We start from the raw sequence: 19,430 nt of genomic DNA, 5'->3' as shown, positions 1-19,430 counted from the left end.
ACAGGCTCTGGGCTGTCAGCAGAGAGCCCGACAAGGGGCTCAAACTCCCAAACCATGAGATCATGACCTGAGCCTAAGTCAGATGCTTAACTGACTGAGCCAGCAAGGCACCCCATGTCTGCCATACATTAAAGTGGATATCCAACCTAGAGTACATTCAGAGACTTAAAATCTCAATCCATATGCTAAATTAACCCAACCAAATGCCGATTTCAAATCATTATGAATAGTTTCATATTGAGAATCTTACTATTTATTCAATAACCTATTTTTCTTTGCTGGGCAGTGTAAGGAAAGGAGAAGGATACAAGATCAATCCCTTTGCCCTCCCAAAACTCTTAGTTCAGGAGAGACAAAGAAATGAGAGAGAGAGAGACTTATTTCAAAATAAGTGTCCTTAACAGAATGTGCATGTGTGTATTATATATGTGTATATACATGCATATATATGTACAACCTACTTTTGACAGTCCACAATATATTATGGCCATCTTTCTATGTCAAAGCAACAGGTGGTGGTTAGTGTTTGGCAGGTGGTAAGGACATCCCAGATTGTGGACCGAGGGGCAGAGGCCAAAGGTGGAGATGAGCAGCTCAGTTGGGCTGGGATCACAGTGTGCAGAGGTGTAGGAAGAGACAAAACTGGGAAAACGAATGGGCCAGGTCTCATAGACTGTGCATATCCAGGTCAGGGAGTTTCAACAATTTTCAGTGAGCAATGGTAAAACTAATGATTTATTTAAATTAAAAATAACTTTAAATTTTCTTTAATATTTATTTTTGAGAGAGAGCACAAGCAAGGGAGGGCCAGAGAGAGGGAGACACAGAATCTGAAGCAGGCTCCAGGCTCTCAGCTATGAGCACAGAGCCTGACGTAGGGCTTGAACTCACAAACCCTGAGATCATGACCTGAGCCGAAGTCAGACACTCAGCTGACTAAACCACCCAGGGGCCCCCAAAATAACTTTTAAAGAAACTTGCACTTATCAGCTTGTATAAATTTGGAAAACACAGAAAAGCTGTAGAGAAGGAAAACACCCTTTATCACACCACTCAAAGATAATTCTGTTAACATCTTGGTATTTATAGTTGCTGGTCCTTTTCAACATATATGCTCACTTTTTTTGTATAAAAATGGGATATATACTGCCTATATAGTCTGTAACCTGATTTCTAAACCCAAATGTTATAAAAATTTTTTAGGACTATAAATAGAAATTATTAGTGGGGCCCCTGGGTGGCTCAGTTGGTTCAGGTCATGATCTCAGTTTGTGGGTTTGAGCCCCACGTCTGGCTCTGTGCTGGCAGCTCAGAGCCTAGAGCCTGCTTCTGATTCTGTGTGTGTGTCTCTCTCTGCCCCTCCTTTGCTCATGATCTGTCTCTGTCCCTCAAAAATAAATAAATGTTAAAAATGTTTTAAATATGTAAATTATTAGTGGCTGAATGAGTATTCAACTATATGGACTTTTACCCATAAATAATCAGTTGAGAATCACACAGAAATAAAATGTCCATCACCTGACAAATGGATTGAGAAGATGTGGTATATATTCACGATGGAGTACTACATGGCAATGAGAGGGAATGACACATGGCCCTTTGTAGGAAAGTGGATGGACCTTGAGGGTGTCATGCTGAGTGAAGTAAGCCAGGCAGAGAAGGACAGAAACCATATGTTTGCACTCATAGGTCTAGCAGGAAAACAAGAGAGACCTAATGGAGAACCAGGGGGAGCAGAGGAGGGAGAGAGAGTTGGGGAGAGAGGGGGATGCAAAACTTGAGAGACTATTGAATGCTGAGAATGAACTGAGGGTTGAAGGGGAAGGGGGAGGGGGGAAAAGAGGTGGTGGTGATGGTGGAGGGCACTTAAGGGGAAGAGCACTGGGTGTTGTATGGAAAACAATTTGACAACAAAATAGTATGGAAAAAAAATTTTAAAAAATCAATTTAATTTAATGTACCCCCCTTAAATGCATTCCATTGACCTGATTTTGAAATTAATAACTGATTAGAGAACAATCACACTTACTGAACACCCAGTAAGTGGAAGTGCTAGGCATCTGCTGGGATACAGAAATGAAAAAGAAGCGTGACAGGTAAGGGTGGGGAAGAGAGAGCGTTCTTACCGGAAGTGGAAGATGACTGGGAGGTTGCGGAGGAATACAATCGAGTTGTGCATGTAGACGGGTCTCCTAGAGGACCATGCATTCTGTTTGAAAGAGGAATGGGACAAGAAGAGTCTGTAAGACTCCCTTTTCCCTCATTTTCTTTTCCCCTCCACCCCTCCTTCTTCCCTCCTTTCCTTCCTTTCTTAAAAAAAAAAAATCTCCATTTGGAAGGGCAATCTGGGATCTGTGAGAGAGTGACACGGGAAAAAGGAGAATCCCATACCTGGACCCATTCGAGACCGTAACTACCATTTTCCCCAACCTGGGTACTGTCATGTCTTTAAAATATTCATGTCTTTGGAACTCAAAGCTGATGTTTTGCAGCCCGTCGGAGGGCCCAGGAGCATGACTTCTGGGAGGCCGAGGCAATTCTCAGGACTGGATGTCGCCTGTGGTTCTGTTTCCTGTGGTTGGTCAAAAGCCTTTGCTTAGAAAGTGAGGACGCTCGCTCCTGCTCCCACTTCTCCATTCTTGCCGGCATCTTTGAGGGACCAGCAGTACCCTAGGCCCCTTTTCATGCTCTTAAGTGGTATTGAAATTGCTGTTCCCCATTGATTTCCGTGAATAATTAAATAAAAGAACTATCTGTAGCCATCTCTCTTCTAGCAGTTTCCAGATCCTTCTTTTCCTGGTCCCCTACAGTAGTTGTATGGCCATGGAATTTGTGAGGGTCACAACGGTCTCAGGCAGGTACTCCTGCTCAGGCTTCAAGCGTCAGATGAAACATCACCCCTACTGAAAAGCCTCTCCACCCCTCAGCACTGTTCCAAAACTGTGGGAGATTCTGCCTCAGGAGATGTGATGTTTCCATAAGCTCCATCCTTCTGTTCTGGGCCCAAGACAGTGTGGCCATTTATCTGTTTGGAAGTGGATCTCTACTTTACCAATACATTACATCCCAGAGGACTACATCTGAATTTATTTTTAACAGCTTTATTGAGATATAATTTATACACCATAGAGTTTACCTATTGAAAGTGGTCAATTTAATAGTTTGTACCACCATAATATAATTTTAGAATATTTTCTTTACCCCCCAAAAGAAACCTTGAATTCATTAGCAGTCACATCCATTTCTCCTACCCATGCAGAACCCAAACCCTAAGCAACCACAACTCTCTTTTCTGTCTCTATAGAAATGTCTTTTCTGGACATTTTTACAGAAATGCTATTATAGTAATTCATTTTTTTATATAGCCTCTTCTGGCACTCAGTAGTGGTCAGGAAATGTTTGTTCTGTAAATGAATGCATGTCTGCATGATTGAGAAGTTGCACGGAAGGGAGGTACAAGGCAAGGAATACTAGACTAAAAGCCAGAAGACCTGCAATCCAGTCTGGTTCTGTCATTTATTTATGTGTCCTAGGGGAAATCATTTGACTCTTTTGACTCTTGGTTTTCTTTTTTTTTTTTTTTAATGTTGATTTATTTATCTTGAGAGAGAGAGAGAGAGAGAGAGAGAGCATGCGAGCAGTGGAGGGGCAGAGAGAGAGGGAGAGAGAGAATTCCACGTAGGCTCTGTGCTGTCACTGTAGAGCCCGATAGGGGGCTCCACCTCATGGACCCATGGGATCACGACCTGAGCTGAAACAAAGAATCAGATGTTTAACCAACTGAGCCTCCCAGGCACCCCCTGACTCTTAGCTTTCTAATCCACAGAAAAATAATACCTGTCCTTATCTCAAAAGGTTATGGTGAATGTCAAATGAGGACATCTATTTGGCAGTGTTTTGTAGATCTTTGCATGCTGTAGAGATGTAAAAAGAATGTGTTTGCTTTTACTTTCATCTCTTGAAATGCCCGTAATAATAAATCATTTTCTCCATCATCTACAGAGAAGATAGAATGGCAGAGTGCCAGTCTAAGGAGGCCAACCCGTGGTCACCCATGCTTCATCTGTGCCTGGAATGACAGCAGCTGAGATAGGAAAAGAGCTGACAAAACACCCAGGTACCCCACATGTATTACTGCATAAATTTCCCAGCCAAATAGGGAGATAAAAATCATCTTTAGAGCAAAGATTACACTCAATTCACTGGAAGAAAAATGATGATGTGACTTTCTTTTAGCTCCTGGCTATCAGGAAATCCTAGTCCATGGGCTCATCACTTCTTTCCTAAAGGGCATTTCCATTGATCAGAAAGAGGGGGTATTCAGGTGTAAGAGTGAGTTCTTTATTGCTTCACCTGGTAGTGGACCTGGGACCCTTCTCCATCTTGATTCAGTCCCTTTCTCTCCCTACAGATTTAGAGGAATTTATGGGAGATGTGGGGTAGGAGTAAATTTATTTCTCAAACATAAGATTGAAACCCTGCAGAGAGATAACATAACAGGTGTGATATGAGACAAAGAGAATAAACCCTCTAAATCTAATAAAGAATATTTGGGGGGGGGAGTGGTCTTGTAAGTCAAAGTTTATTCTCAAAGGACCTTTTCTCCCACTGAATATTTTTGCAAAAGAAATTCCCCAAGTTCCAGAGAACATGGAGGTTAGAGAGATTAGAGGAATCTGTGGTCCTATTCTAGTCCAGGATGGAGTTTGGGTAAAAATTTATGGATCTAGACCAAAGTACCAGCCCCACTTTCTCCAACCTTTTGAAGACTGATGCTTGGAGCCTCCCCATGGGTAAGCCAGCAGCTCAGCCTTTGCCCATCCGCTCCCTCCCAGGAGCCTCAGGGGCCTGCTATCCAGGTTGCCATCTTGCTTTCTCCACATTCCTGACCATCTTATTTCTCCACCCCCTGCCCCAGTAAGACCTCCCTTCTTATCCTTCTCTGGCAATATCTCAGCTGTTTCCCACACAGCCACTACTTTGCTCTGGTCCAGGATTTCTTAGCCTCAGCATTGTTGGCATTTGGGGCCACATAATTCCTTGTGGTGAGGGCTGTAAGATGTTTAGCGGCATCCCTGGCCCATTCTACTCCATGTCTGTAGCACCTTCGCCTCCCATACCTCCCGGTTAGGATACCCCAAAAATGTGTCCAGACATTGTCAAATTTGTCAAATAGGTACAAAATTGTCCCATTGAGAGTCACTGCTCTAATCTTTCCGCTTTCACTTGAAACCCTCGTTTGTTATGCATTTATTATGTGAAAGTATATATTTATTTTAATATTTTTAATTTTAATATATTTAAGAATCACCTTGGAGTTTCTTAAAATTCACAATCTGGCTCAATAGTTTAGGGGAAAGGGTTTAAGATTCTGCATTTCTTTATTGTTTGTTTGTTTTTAGTGGTGGGAGAAAGAGAGAGAGAGAGCAAGAGAGCACAAGCATGAGCAGGGGAGGGGCAGAGAGAGAGGGAGAGAGAGAATCCCAAGCAGGCTCCAGCCTATTAGCGTGGAGCTCAACAGGGGGCTTGATCCAACAACCATGAGATCATGACCTGAGCCAAAATTAAGAGTCAGACTATAACAGGATGCTGTTGAAAAAGACCATCAAACACCAAATAGAAGTGAGACAAGATTTTATTCATGGTCGGGCCAAACCTGATCTCCTGATCTTGAGGAGAAAAGCGCAGAGAATGGCCCCAAACAAAGGCAGCAGTGAGTTTTTATGGATGTCATTATCTTGTTAAGATATCACAAGGTAGTGACTAAGTGACTTTTTACATGTTGGACTGGCCTTGGCTGGATCTTAGTGGGGGAGCGGTTTGCAACCTAAGTTATCTATTTAGCAAGCAGGTGAAGTTACAGAAGCAAGAGGAGGTGGTTACTAATTTCTAATAACTCTAGTAGAGAACCACATAAGCTTTGAAATGTGAGTTTAAGATGAACTTATATACAGTAAGCTTTCTTTTTTATTTATTTTTATTTATTTTTGAGAGAGATATGTTTTTATTTATTTTTGAGAGATAGAGAGACAAAGTGTAAGCTGGGGAGGGTCAGAGACACAGAATCCAAAGACAGGCTCCAGGCTCTGAGCTCGCTCTCAGCACAGAGCCCGACGCAGGGCTCAAACCCATGAACCATGAGATCATGAGCTGAGCAGAAGCCAACACTTAACCAACTGAGCCACCCAGGTGCCCCAGTTTTCTAATACCTTATAAGTTGACCTATTACACAGATGCTTAGCTGACTGAGCCACCCAGGCACCTGATATTTTGCATTTCTTTTTTTTTAATAGTTTATTCTCAAATTGGTTTCCATATAACACTCAGTGCTTCTCCCCACAAGTGTCCCCCACCATGACCATCAGATACTGCTGTTGCTGCTTGTCCACTGACCACACTTAGAGTAACAGGCTGTACATCATTGTGTCCCTGTGGCCCTAAATAGGACTTGACTTTATAGATGAGAAAGCTGAAATACAGACAGCTTGGAGGCGACTCAGTCTTGTTTTGAACCCAAGGCTTTGTGCAAAGCTTGCGCTTATAACCAGCAGCCTGAGTTGACTCTGGGCCAAGGTCCCTGAGTTCTCTCCTTGTCCCCTCTTCCCAGGAAATCACGCTATATTAAGGTCAGGCACCTGTTTGCCTGGAAAGTCCATATTATATGATTTCTTCCTTAGACAGAATTAGCAACTCATGACCCCAGGTGGATATCCTAGAACCTATCACGCTGTATTCCATGACCTCACACCTCTGTTCCAGCCTGCCCTGCTAACAGCTTACCCTCCTGCCCCCCTGCCTATCAGCAGTCGGGGCTAGCGCTGTCTAGTGAGCCCCGGGGCTCACTTTGTCTCTCCGCTTCCCGCCTCAGCTGTCTTCTCTCCAGTCCTCTCCTGTCTCCCCCTTGTCTATTGCTGCTACACTTTTACTTTGTGTTCTTTCCTGTCTCTTGAATGCCTCTGGGCATCTTCTTACCTTAGGAGTGAGGGATTTTTAGCAGTGCTCTGGATCATGAAGGGGGAGGAAAGGGCGTGGTGTGGGCTCCTGCCTAAGACTGGAGGGCAAGACGTACATCCTCCAAGAGCAAAGGACTCAAGCTTGGTCCTCATACAGGCATCAGCAGCAGACCAGAGATGGCAGCAAGTATTTTGTCTCGTTAGGAAATAAACACCGTTGCACGTGTGAGGAAGGGAAGGGGTGCCAGAGTCAGAGAGATTGGGAAGGGTCTGCCAACTGGAGAGATGAGAGAGGGCTAAGTCCCCCAGGGTCCCCTGTTCTTCCTTCTCCACGGAGCTGGGGAAAATTTTCCCACCCCTCATGTCACATTCCATTCCCATGTCTCTTGCCTGAACCCAGGTTTAAAGGTGTTTGTATAGCCTGGTATTGTATGTAAGTGATGAATCACTGAATTCTGAATTCAGTTACTCCTGGACTCAATTTTGCACTGTATGTGAACTAACTAGAATTTAAATAAAAACTTGAAAAGAGAAAAAAAAAACAGATAAAGATGTTCGTGTGGGAAGGTAATTTAGAACAGGACTTGGAAGGCAGCCTCTCTCTGCAAAGGGCCAGAGCATAAATATTTTGGGCTCTATGGTCCATATGGTCTTAGCCACATCTATTGGTCTCTCATTTTAGCCCAAAAGAAGTCACAGACAATATGTAAGCAAACTGGGTGTGGCTGTGTCCCAATAAAACTTTATTCATGGACACTGAAATTTGAATTTCACACACTTTTCATTTCTCAATTTTTTCCCCGAATCATTACAAAATGTAAAAACCATTCTTAGGTCACAGGTAAGTCATGGTTCAGGGTCCAGTGTCGCGGACAAGGTTGTCCCAAGGACAGGGTCAAAAACTCATGGGCAATGTTGTATTAAACAAAGTTAAATGCACATCCCCGCCCCCTCAGCCCTAAGGGGACTTCTCAGTCTTCATTATTCTCGGGAGCATGCCATGTTTCTGAGGGGGCTGTCATGTGCCAGCCTACACTAATTTACTCTCTATGAAGTCTCTTCTTGCTCAGGACCAGATTCTGTGCAACATGATTTGGGAACACCGCTCCAGTCTACCCTTCACTTTGCACACGGATCACTGAAGTCTGAGAGCCTTGCTAGCTGGACATAAGGTTGGGTTTCTTTTCTTTTTTTTTTCTGTTTTTTAATGATAAGGCAAGTTTTATTTATTTTTTTAATGTTCTTTATTTTTAATACAGAGACAGAGTATGAGAGGGGGAGGGGCAGAGAGAGAAGGAAACACAGAATCGGAAGCAGGCTCCAGGCTCTGAGCTGTCAGCACAGAACCCGACACGGGGCTCGAACCCATGACTGTGAGATCATGAACTGAGCTGAAGTCGGAGGCTTTAACCGACTGAGCCACCCAGGCGCCCCAAGGTTGGGTTTGTTGACAGCGCTGGTGCTCTGGATATCCCACACTGCCACATGCCCTGGGTGATCCCCGGCCAAGCAGCACAGGCTGAGGATACCCCACCCAGACACCAGGGCCCCTCCGCTTTCCAGACCCGGCCATGTATGCACTTCCAGATTCTCCCTGAACCTGAGACCATCGGTGGCCACATGTCAAGGAACACTCTAAACTTCCTGGCCCTGAGCGATCACAGGGGTGCTTATAGGCTCTCCTGAGTCTCTAGTTTACTGTCCCATCAGTAACAGGGCATGATTATTGAAAGAGTTTTGGAGTAAGGAGACTGGGGTACTCTGTGTATCAATAATGTAATTATATGTGTATAGAGTTTACACAGCATCTTGTCATTTTCCCATTTCCTCCTTGCACCTGCCGTCTGGGAGAGGTGGGACTGGCTTTTGTTTTCGGGTTTTAATTTTATAGAAGCAGAAACTGAGGCTCAGGGGAGCTGGGAGACCTGCCCCTCTCACAGAGCTGATGGCACAGCCAGAACTCAGCCCATCTCACCTCAGGGGCTGTTTTCCCCATCTGCCCATTGTCTTCAGATGAAGGGTGAGTAGGCGGTGAAGTAATTCTCTGGAGAGCATGACCAATTTCCCTTTCTCCACCTCTCCTTTTTCCTTGGCCCCTCCCCCCAGCCCCCATATATATGATCTCCACCAAGCCTTGCTAGCCTGCACATCTTTACTTGTGAAACGGCCTTCAGTGCTGGGCGAAGAACCTTTCACTTACAGTTACACCCCTGACCAGTGAATGGTGAGGGCGCCTATCCAGCTTGCCCCCTGTAACAGGAGCCTGCCGCCCCCAAACAGCAAGCTCTCCAGGACCTGGGGTGAGTGATGGGGGCTTCCCGAGCACTTCGCTCCAGAGCATTAGACCGCTGCCTCATTGGGAATGGGTGCTGGGCGGATGGATGAGAAGCTGCGTTCTCTTGATTTAACACCAAGAAGGATCTGGGCCAGATGGAAAGAAGGCTGGGAGGATTGTGAGGCCCAGAGATGAATTTTCAAAGAGAGGCTGCAAAACCTGTGGTGTTTGAAGGAACGAATGAAAGACTTTGAGGGAGACACTGAGCCACTGGCCTGCCTGACAGAGGATATTGGGTGCTTGTCCTGGACATGTGTTAGCTGTCATTCCAGAAACAGGTCTTCTCAACTTTTCTGTACGGTCTAGGGCTAGAGCTGAGTGGCTTCAGGGGTGAGACCAGTGCCTGGAGTAAGACAGGTTCTTAAATGTTTGTGGAAGGAAGTAAGAAAGAAAGCAATGGAGGTAGGGAAGAAAGAAGGAAGGAAGAAAAGCAAAAGGCAAAGAAAGCAGGGAGAAGAAACTCCCTGCATTCGGATATGATAAATAGACAGTGGGTTACCACGGTCTAGCTTGGGGCCTCTACACAGTCATCCCAACGGGAGCTTCAGTGGAAGGTTTGAACGATGAGTCACCTGGAGAGCTGACTCCTCCCCCTCATTCAGTTACCCGAAAAGTTAATTCTTAAGAGTCAAGGGTGAGTCGCACATTTGAGGTGGCAGAGTGAAGGTGCGCCCCTAACTTGCTGTCCGTGCCCCTCCTTACTGGCCAGGATCAATTCGTGGGCTCCCTCATGATGGGGAGTTAGAATGGCCTCCTGAGGGTGGAGAAAAGACCTGCCCAAGTGTGGCTGGTGACTTTAGGGTAGAGCTCAGACAAGCAAATGCCTAGTTAAGGTCCCTCTCCTCCAGAGTTTGGGCTCCCTACACACAATCTTTGGCATATTAAATACTGTCATCCCCCCTGCCCCCTTGGTCAAATTCTGATCGGCTGGTTGTTGGCTGGAGGGAATAGTCATGAGGTGAGGAAGGAGGTGCTGGTGTGTGTGACATGGTGGGCATGGTGGGGGAGGGCAGAGAGAGAGAGAGAGAGTGAGATCAGTGGGTATGAGATGGAGGGGCAGAAAGACCCTTGCCCCACCCCAGTGCACAGCAAGGCCATGTGTTTGGAATGTTCTAACACTAGGAACTTACCCTGGTCTCAGATTTCACATCTGTGTGGCCTGGAAGTTGGTCAAGGTAGAGCCAAGTGGCATTACTCTGGGAATGCCACAGCTGGGCAGAAGACCTTCCTCAGTGAGATGCCTCCCTTTCTTCCAGCAGGATCCACACTTCGTCCTTCCTTTGCCACTGATGGGCTTTCCAGTGCCGAGGACTGTCCTCCTCTGCCTGAGTCTGACCCTACTTCTCTGGAGCCAGGGGCCAAGTGTCCAGGGCCAAGAGTTCCAATTTGGACCCTGCCGAGTGGAGGGAATCACCCTCCAGGAATTGTGGGATGCCTTCTGGGCCATAAAGGACATTGTGGTGAGTGAAGTGTTGTTCTGGACCCAGTTGGAGGGGTTGCCATGAGTGCAGGGTGATATCATATGACTGTGGAGCCCTTTGTAGCTTGCTTATTCTTTTTCTATATAACTTGAAGTCAGATGCATCACAGGCCCACATTCCCTCTTGCACATAAGGAAACAGGCTCAGAAAGATGTGGTCAGTGTCTAGGAACATAAACTCAGCCCAAGGGGAATAGAGAAGGGAGCCTGATTCATCTGGGCATCATCTATGGCCCAGGGAGGCAGAGGACTCCACCGACCAGAAGTCATGGGAAAGTCTTTGAGATCCACTGAAGTTTTCACCAACTGCTTTGCCAGGCTCCTGCTAGTCTGTTCCCACCTACCAAGGCTTTGGCTAAAGGTAGAAAGAATGGCAAATGCTAAGATGAGAGGGGGTGGTTTGTGAAATGTGACTGTGAATTTCTCCATGTCCTGAAAGTGACCCAGGACTTGCACTAGCAAACGTGCTCCTTAAGCAATGATTCAGATTCTGGGTAGAAACTGGGAGCTCAATGAGGTGGTGGCCTGGGGGAGGGAAGAGTGAGGACTGGGGATAGGATATCTGGGTGTGATCGTGACCTTGAAACTGGGCACAGTGCCCCAACCCCATCAGTTTCCTTCTTTGCACAGTGAGGAGGTGGGAAAATGAACTCTTCTGTCACAAAGATGATTTGACTATAATCCAAGATTTTGAGCATGAGCTCAAAGAGTAAGAGGCAGCTCGAATGCCACCCCATGCCAACCCCTGTGGAATATGGAAGCAAATTCCTGCCTCTAAGTCCCTCATAAGCCAAATAGACTTATTTCTTCCTGACCAAAAGAATCAAATAGGTTCCTGGACTGTGAGAGCTCGTGGGATTCCATTTGCCCATGGGGATTAAGCATAGTGATTTTTGTGGCTAGAAATTTGTACCCTCACCCCAGGGCCAACTCAGCACAACACTTTCTGGGTCCTCCCTTGGTCCTTCTGGCCTCTGAGATTTCAGACTCGATAGATTTGGGGGTCAGCGTGCGTTCGCAAGGTTGTTTTCTATCCTGCCCTCCCAAGCTAGATACATCTTTTCTTTTTATTCCCAAAGCAAGCTAAGGATAACATCACCAGTGTCCGGCTACTACGGAAGGAGATTCTGCAGAATGTCTCGGTAATCAGACGCTGGGGAAGGATGAAACCTCTCTCTGTTGGCTTGTCTTCTATAGGTAGGGGTGAGGGGTGGTCTAGGGGAGGCTGATAGACTTTACTTCTGTCCTAGCTGAGCCTACACAGGACAGGGCTGGGCAGTGAGTGAGAGAAGTCAACATCTGGGTCCTTACCTTAGTATCTGGGTTACATGGGTGTGTGTGTGGTGGTGGTGGGGAGTGTGGTGGGGATTAACCTTCGGTTAGCAAGAGTTCCCAGCAATCCTTAGCTCTCTTTTGCTTGTGAAGGCCAGTGGGCATCTGCTTAGGTCTCTTTGCTTCCCACCCATCTTTTCTCACCTACTGTCTTCCCCTCACCCAACTAGGTGGTCAGCGAGCACATGTACTGATCCCTGATCGCTGTGAGGTGTTGGGCTTCACTCTGGAGCTCAAGGGGGCTAGAGTGCAATCCCTGTGTGCCACGGTGTTAGCTTTCTTCTCTCACTTCTCTTTCCCGTTCTTTCCCTGGACTCTCAACACTGAACACCAAGTGTCTCTCAGGGTCCATCACCACCCACAGAATTAGAGAGGCCATGTGGCCTAGAGGAAAGAATATTAGCCGGATGGGGAATCAGGATTCCTGGGACTTAGGTCCGCGTCTCCCACTGACTGGCTATGTGATGCTCAGCAAGTCCCTCTTTTCTCGGTCTGTGGTTCTTGCCGTAAATCAAAGGCACCACTATGCGCACCCCTGAAGACTCCTTCAGATCTAATGTTTACCAACATCTCCTAAAAGATCACTTTCTCCATGTGCTTACCTTGCCTCATGTGGCTTGTGTGTTGTGTGTCCAGGGTGGGGGTGTGCGCAGAGGGCTCTTAGTGACTGAGATTCTTCCCAGGACGCTGAGAGCTGTTACCTCATCCATGCCCTGCTGAAGTTCTACTTGAATACCATTTTCAAAAACTACCATGATAAGGCAGCTGACTTCAGGGTCCGGAAGTCATTTTCCACTCTGGCCAACAACTTCGTTGTCCTCCTGTCAAAACTACAGCCCAGTGTGAGTAGAAAAAAGCTGGGACCCAGTGCTCATGGGAAATGGTGTATTTTGAGAAGACGCCTTCCCTCCCCTCATCCTTTTTTTTTTTTAATTTTTAAATGTTTATTTATTTTTGAGAGAGAGAGGAGTGAGAGAGAGCAGTGCATGCATAAGCAGAGAAGGGGCAGAGAGAGGGGGAGTCGAAGAATCTGAAGCAGGCTCCAGACTCTGAGCTGTCAGCATAGAGCCTGACATTGGGCTCGAATTCACAAACTGTGAGATCATGACCTGAGCTGAAATCAGATGCTTAACTGACTGAGCCACCCAGGCACCCCTCCCTCCCCTCACCTGGTCCTATTTATTCCACAACAGATATTAAGTGCTGTAGTGGAAAAGGGTGCAGCCTCTGTACCCTAGTAGTTCTGGGTTCAAGTTCAGATCTGCTTCTAACCAGCTGGATAACTCTTTGCAAAGCAGTCAACCTCTCTGGGCTTCATTTTTCTTACCTATAAAACATAGATGATCACTCCTGCGTGGCACGATGGCTGTGAAAAAGAGAGGAGTCTGCCCCCACCATGGGTGGGAGTTCGGTATTGGCTACTTCGAGACTGTGGGACTCAGAGCCTGCCTTAGGATCCCCTCTGGTGTCGCTAGGAAGGAGGGGGAGGGGATGGCCTCTGCTGCTATCCAACACATGACACAATTTGTTTTCTATTATCTAGCAGGAAAATAAGAGGTTTTCTGGCCATGACAGTGCACGAAGGCGGTTTCTACTATTCCAGAGAGCATTTAAACAGGTAACCAATGCCAGAATTTGAGAGCCTGCCCATCCATGAGGAGACTAGTCTGAACTGTCACACGAGGGTGCCTCAGAGGTCAAATGCAGAATTCACTGCAGGTGTTTCCACCAGGATGCCCCAAAGCCACCTAATTTAGCACAAGCACAGGTGTATTTGCATTAATTATCACATACTTTGCACAAGCTCCACAAACGACATGGTCTACGTTTGTGCCACTTTTCACGTTACAATGCTTTTCTATTCTATTTCCCGAGGAGATGATTTCATTCTCAAGGACTCTCTCTGTGTTTTATGAATAGTTGAACTAGGCAGTTGGGAGTCTGAGGGAGGTCTCCTACCCGCAATGTACAGATACTACATATCTGTAGTAGATTTCCATAATGCTCAAATGGTCTAGTTTGTGAGGGGAAAAATAAAAAAAGCTTGGGAAAATATATTAGTGTCTCCCAAATAAAGGCAACAAAGAAAATCCAACTTTCATCTCCAGGCCCCCACTCCCAAAAGATAGGGTTCTGATCACTTTTTTGAGGAACTGATCTATCTAATCAGCCTAAAAATAAATGGTGAAGGGTAATAATATACAGAAGAAAGGGGCCAGCAGGGCCTCAGTTTCTTGACCTGCACAGTTAGACTCAGGAGGGAGCAGGGCCCACCCTGCACTGGGGTTCTAGAGTTCTTGGTATCAGGAACTCCAGATGTTTCTCCCTCGCTCCTTACCCACTACCACTCACTGGTCCATTGGTCCTCACTATCTCCCCTCCCCACCCCTGCCAAGGAACAAATCATGGGGTGGAGAGTGAACTCATCAGAGGTCATCCCAAAGGTGATACAGCCCAGGACTTGGAGTCAGGCCAGCTCCAGGAGCGGTGGGTGGGAAGGAAATTGATTCTTGTGGCTGATATGGTAGATCTTCAATTCTCCTTTCTCTTTAGTTGGACATAGAAGCAGCCCAGACCAAAGCCCTTGGAGAAGTGGACATTCTCTTGACCTGGATGGAGAAATTCTACCATCTCTGAATGCTGGCTGAGACCAGGAAGCCTCCTTGCTCTCCGTGGCATTTCAAATGTTCCACGTCCCTTCTTGTGATATTCTCTGGGCACTTCATACCCCTGATGACGGGTCACATTCTCGGCCAGGCTTATCCTCAAATACTTTCTTTAAATGGCCCCAGAGATAGTCATCGAAGGTTCCCTTGGATGCTATGAATAATCTACAAAGTAGATTCCTATATTTATTACAACTGTATTTATTACAACTCAATTCCAGTCAGTGTTTTAACTGATGCCATATTTATTTGTCACTGTAAGTTCTGTGTAGGCAGCAGGGACCGTGTCCCAGTGCTTCCTTTTTATCCTCCAAATCCTTGACACCCTGTGGAGCAGTGGATGAGTGCTCAGTAAGTGCTTAATAAACTGGATATTTTGTGTGTCTTTGAATGTTTAAGGAACAATGAGGGGTGCTGGGATATGAAGTTGAACTTCAGGGCATGGAAATCATATATTTTTAAAAAATGTTTCTTTATTTTAGAGAGAGAGAGAGAGAGAGAGAGAGAGAGAAAGAGAGAGCATACTTGTGTGCATGGGAGAGAGGGAGGGGCAGAGAGAGGGAGACAGAGGATTCAGAGAGGCTTTATGCCCACAGAGCAGGGCTTAAACTTACAACCCTTGAGATCATGACCTGAGCTGAATGGGAGGTTCAACTGACTGAGTCGCCCAGGTGCCCCAGAAAGCATACTGTCATGAGGTCTGCAGGAACACAGCATTGGGGAAGGGGTGAGGGGCACCAGTTTGAAATGTCAGTGATGAAAGACATAAGGCAGGCTAAGTGCCCAGCAGAAAGTAGGTTCTCACTAAACATTGCATTTCACCCCATTCCACCCCCACCAGCCCTTCTCCTTGGGGGCCCTCCATCCATATCCTCCTCATTCTTATCCACCACTCAAGAGGGACCATTATGAAGCTGATCTTGCTGATGATGTCATCACACCTGGAGGTACTGCCCAATCTTTGATGACGCTCCCTGCTGATAAAAAGCAGGGAACTCAATGTTGGCAGCCGCTTCTTTCTAACTGTGGGTGCCCAATGAGGCTAAATTATGCATCCAGGAAAGGTCTTCTTCTTAATAGCAAGATTGGGTGTCCTCTAGTCTCAAACTCTAGCTGAACTTTGTAGTGGACTTTAATCCAAAGATACAATGTCTGCCTATGGCCTTGCCAGGGAAACTTAAGAGAAAGTATATGTAACAGGGGAGATATGTCTTCTCTCATGACATTAAGTGCTATTGCACGGCTCCTGGCCCCTTAAGAACCCACTTTCCTGACCCACCTTGCTATAAGTTACCTGGCAAAGAGATAAGGTGCATTTCTGAAAGCAGAGGGATGTAATGGTTTGGGATGGCCGAACTAGACCAGTATGAAGGTAAGTGCACAAATGTCAGTGCTAGGCCATGGAAGAAAGATAAGGAGATGACACAAACTATCCCGTTTTCAAAAGAGGAAAGATGCTGGTCACGGTACTCATGTGCATCAAGGGAGGGAGACAGTGAAGAGGTTCGATCGATCAATCGATCGATCGATAGATAGATAGATGGATAGATGGACAGTCACTAACGCTAACAAGCATGGTTCTGAAAATTTATAACCTTTATTATCATCTCAAAATAAAATGTCCTTACCATAGGACTCAAGATGACTAGAAGCTCACTAGTAAGAGCCAGCCCTAAGATCAGGGCAAAGATGTTGCCAGGGGCATTTCATACCAGGCCCCTGCCTACCTCATAGGAGTGAGGCATGCCCTCATGAGGTGGTTCAGGGGGCCTTTGACTGATACGAGGCTCAAGACTGAGAGTCTCACTTACATCTATCCTCTGGTCTGATACCATATCTAGAGCCAGGGCAGCAAAGACCCTGTGATCAAAGACCCTCTGCAAACCCCATGGCTTGGAAAGGAAGCAGGTAGCATGGGCACAAATGCTCTGCATGCCCAGAGCCCACCTGAAAACCACAGGGGGCTGCACAGGTGGCAAGAAGAGCTGGGAGGGGGTACAGAGCTATGCTCAGGAGAGACAGGAACAAGACTTAAGGTTACTATGGGAGGTAATAAGGGCTCTGAAAACAGAGCAGCTATTGGAAAGCAGCAGAGAGACAAGACTCATTGGCACCAAGGACTGGGCCCAGGGGGACAGCTGGACACATGAGGAATATTGACATAGTCATCTGAATCACTGTTCTCTGCTTTGATGACAGGCTGGTAGTAGAGGCTCACATATTCACAGCTGGTCTTCAGAGACGGGGAGTGGAGCGAGAGGGCTTCAGATACCTGGGAACAACCGAAGAAACATCACTGGATCTGGGGAGGGTGATTTTAGCATCTCTCCAGACAGATTTCCACAGTGGGCAATGGAGGGGGTTGGGGGGGAAGTATGTACATGGTTGCTGATTTCCAGAAGGCAAAGACACAGAAGTGGCTGAGCTTCATCAGGTGGCTCGGTCTTGGGGAGTTTCAGGGTGGTGTCTCACTTCAGATAACTGGAAAACACTTAGCTCTAATATGGGCAGGAAATGCCTTAAATGGAGAGCTCAGGCTAAAATCAAGTGGTTAAGCATGTGGCTGAAGGAGACTCAGCTACCAGAGGATTTTCCCTTCTAGGATTAGATGGTATGACTTGTGGAATAAATATGCATCTTCTTAGGCAGTTATTCAGGACTAGGGCGAGTCATCCCCTGCATGTCCGTAAGGTGCAGAGAAGCTGTGATGTGGCGTAACACTACATTCCAGGAAAGGGCTGGGTACTGAAGAGGAAGAAGGCAGCATGCCACCTGGGCACAGTGGTGTTCCTCCTCCTCGGACAGAAACTTCTGGATCATCTGCCTTCAGGATGGGTCAGTTCTTGGGAGGACGGCATTGTGCCATGACCCCACACTGCACCATTATTGTAGCATCCACCCAAGAAGGCTTCAGTACAGAGAGTCACCTACTGCAACACAAGTGCTGAGACCCAAGAGTCCAGTTCCATGAACATAGGAGGCACAGGAAGTACTAATGGGAAGGAACTATTACTTTGTGTACTTTACCCGAGAGGGAATGAGCTGCAGTTTGCTTCAAAAATGTATCTCCTATGGCTTGTTACAGTTCACCATTCGAGATTAATTTATTCTGCTTGAAAAATTAAGATACTCCCTATGAAAGCTAAAATATGAACCCTACACACTTGTTGTGGACTTGTTTGGTCAAGATTTCATCCCTAATAGTGGGAATGAGAATTTCAAGCAGAGAGGAAGGATAAACCTTGAGCAAAACACAGGCCCAGGTGAAGGGGGTGTGTGGCCACAGGGAAGTTCAAGAGAAAAGGGCTGATGTAAGGGAGGATGGGTGTGCTGGATCATACCTAAACCACTATGAACCTTCTCTAGGAGTGGGTAAGGGCAAGGTCAAGAAGCTGGAGGTAACTGTGGCAGAGCAGTTACTTGTCATTCAGCATCACCATCCCTTTTTAGCAAAAAGCACACAATTGCTCAGTTAGGGACTAGATTCCTCAGCCTCCCTTGAAGATAGGTGTGGTTCTATGACTAAGTTATGCCCAGTGGGATATGATTGGAAGTGATGTGTGAAACCTCAGGGTCATGGTCTTAGAGAAGCACCTTTCTCTTTCTGCCTCCTATGGGCTGGAATATAGACATAGTGCTGGTGACTGAGCCTTTACTAGAGACCAGGCAAGACTCCAGAGGATGGTGGAGCGACAAGACAGAAGATGTTTAAGTCCCTGGATGACCTAGGGGCTTTGGTCACCTCTTCCTGGCCCCCTGCCTTAACTTGGGAGGAAACTAGGCTTCCATCTTGTGAGCCCTGTGGTTTAGGGTCTGTTGCATTGGCTTAGTCTACACCCTAATTAAAACAGGAACATTTGCTATACTTATTTTTTCTGGTTCCTGAGGCAGTAGTATTTTTGACTACTATGGGGCTACTTCAGAAAAGAAAATATTTTCTCTTCTTAATTTGGATAAACAAAGATGAATGGACAGTTTAAACACTTTTTACCCATCTGCCAATGGCTATCAATAGAAACGCCAGTTTCCTGTGTCCCGTCCTGGATTTCCACAGGAATCCTCCTCACCCAAGGGATGAATCCTAGATACATCTTGACCTCTGCCAGGTCATCCTCTAGGCCAGGTTTACTGCCTCCAGTGATGGGCAAACTACCTCTCATCCTAGAGAGTTTACTAGAAAGCTCTCCCTCATAATAAGGTAAAACTGGGTAGATTTCACTCCTTTAAGACCTCCTGGAAATCACAGCTCTTGCACACGAAAGCCCTTCTCTGCAGGAGTTGCCATCTATCGCCTCTCCTAAGCATCCATTTACCCCACGGTACTGCTTGGCTACAAAGCCAGGTAACGAAGTCTAGGACAGTTGTTAGGCAGTCTACTGACACCACCGAAGAAGGAAAGGAACACATCTTCCCAGACTCGGTGCCCAGGAGTTGCCGGGAAAGCCACACCCTTCAGAGAGCAGGCAGCTCCAGGAACCACTCCTCCTCCCCGCACCAAACCCGGGTCTGGGAAGGCCTCAGGGTCGCGGCTGCCAATCAGGGAGGGGCGGAGCTTACCTGCGGCGGGGCAGAGGGTGCTGACGGGGCAGGGCCTGGGAGAGGCGCCTCCAGCTCACCTAAGGGCACAGGGAGATGGGGTGAGGGTGTGGCCTCTGGTCCCGCCC

At 46.6% G+C, this 19,430-nt stretch overlaps 2 protein-coding genes across 2 annotated transcripts in view; one reads left to right on the top strand and one right to left on the bottom strand.

The window, feature by feature from the left end:
* The first annotated feature begins 9,123 nt into the window (after positions 1–9,123).
* IL24 (interleukin 24) lies at positions 9,124–14,913 on the top strand. The gene is made up of 6 exons (XM_029935394.1): positions 9,124–9,253; positions 10,545–10,748; positions 11,848–11,910; positions 12,784–12,942; positions 13,644–13,718; positions 14,654–14,913. The coding sequence occupies exons 2-6, from the start codon at positions 10,578–10,580 to the stop codon at positions 14,735–14,737; spliced, it is 552 nt and encodes a 183-aa protein (XP_029791254.1). The 5' UTR covers positions 9,124–9,253; positions 10,545–10,577; the 3' UTR covers positions 14,738–14,913.
* Positions 14,914–16,344: 1,431 nt separating this feature from the next.
* Positions 16,345–19,430, bottom strand: part of FCMR (Fc fragment of IgM receptor) — a 15,163-nt gene continuing 12,077 nt past the window's right edge. The window contains exons 6-7 of the mRNA XM_029933379.1: positions 19,324–19,416; positions 16,345–17,038 (exon numbers count right to left, since the gene is read on the bottom strand). Of these exons, the coding sequence (XP_029789239.1) occupies positions 16,871–17,038; positions 19,324–19,416 (261 nt within the window). The 3' untranslated portion in view covers positions 16,345–16,870. The remainder of the gene's footprint in view (positions 17,039–19,323; positions 19,417–19,430) is intronic.

The sequence above is a fragment of the Suricata suricatta genome, chromosome 3 (assembly GCF_006229205.1).
Source record: "Suricata suricatta isolate VVHF042 chromosome 3, meerkat_22Aug2017_6uvM2_HiC, whole genome shotgun sequence".
Lineage (NCBI taxonomy): Eukaryota > Metazoa > Chordata > Mammalia > Carnivora > Herpestidae > Suricata > Suricata suricatta.
Note: the sequence above shows the minus strand (reverse complement) of the source record. Positions and strands in the feature narration are given on the sequence as shown.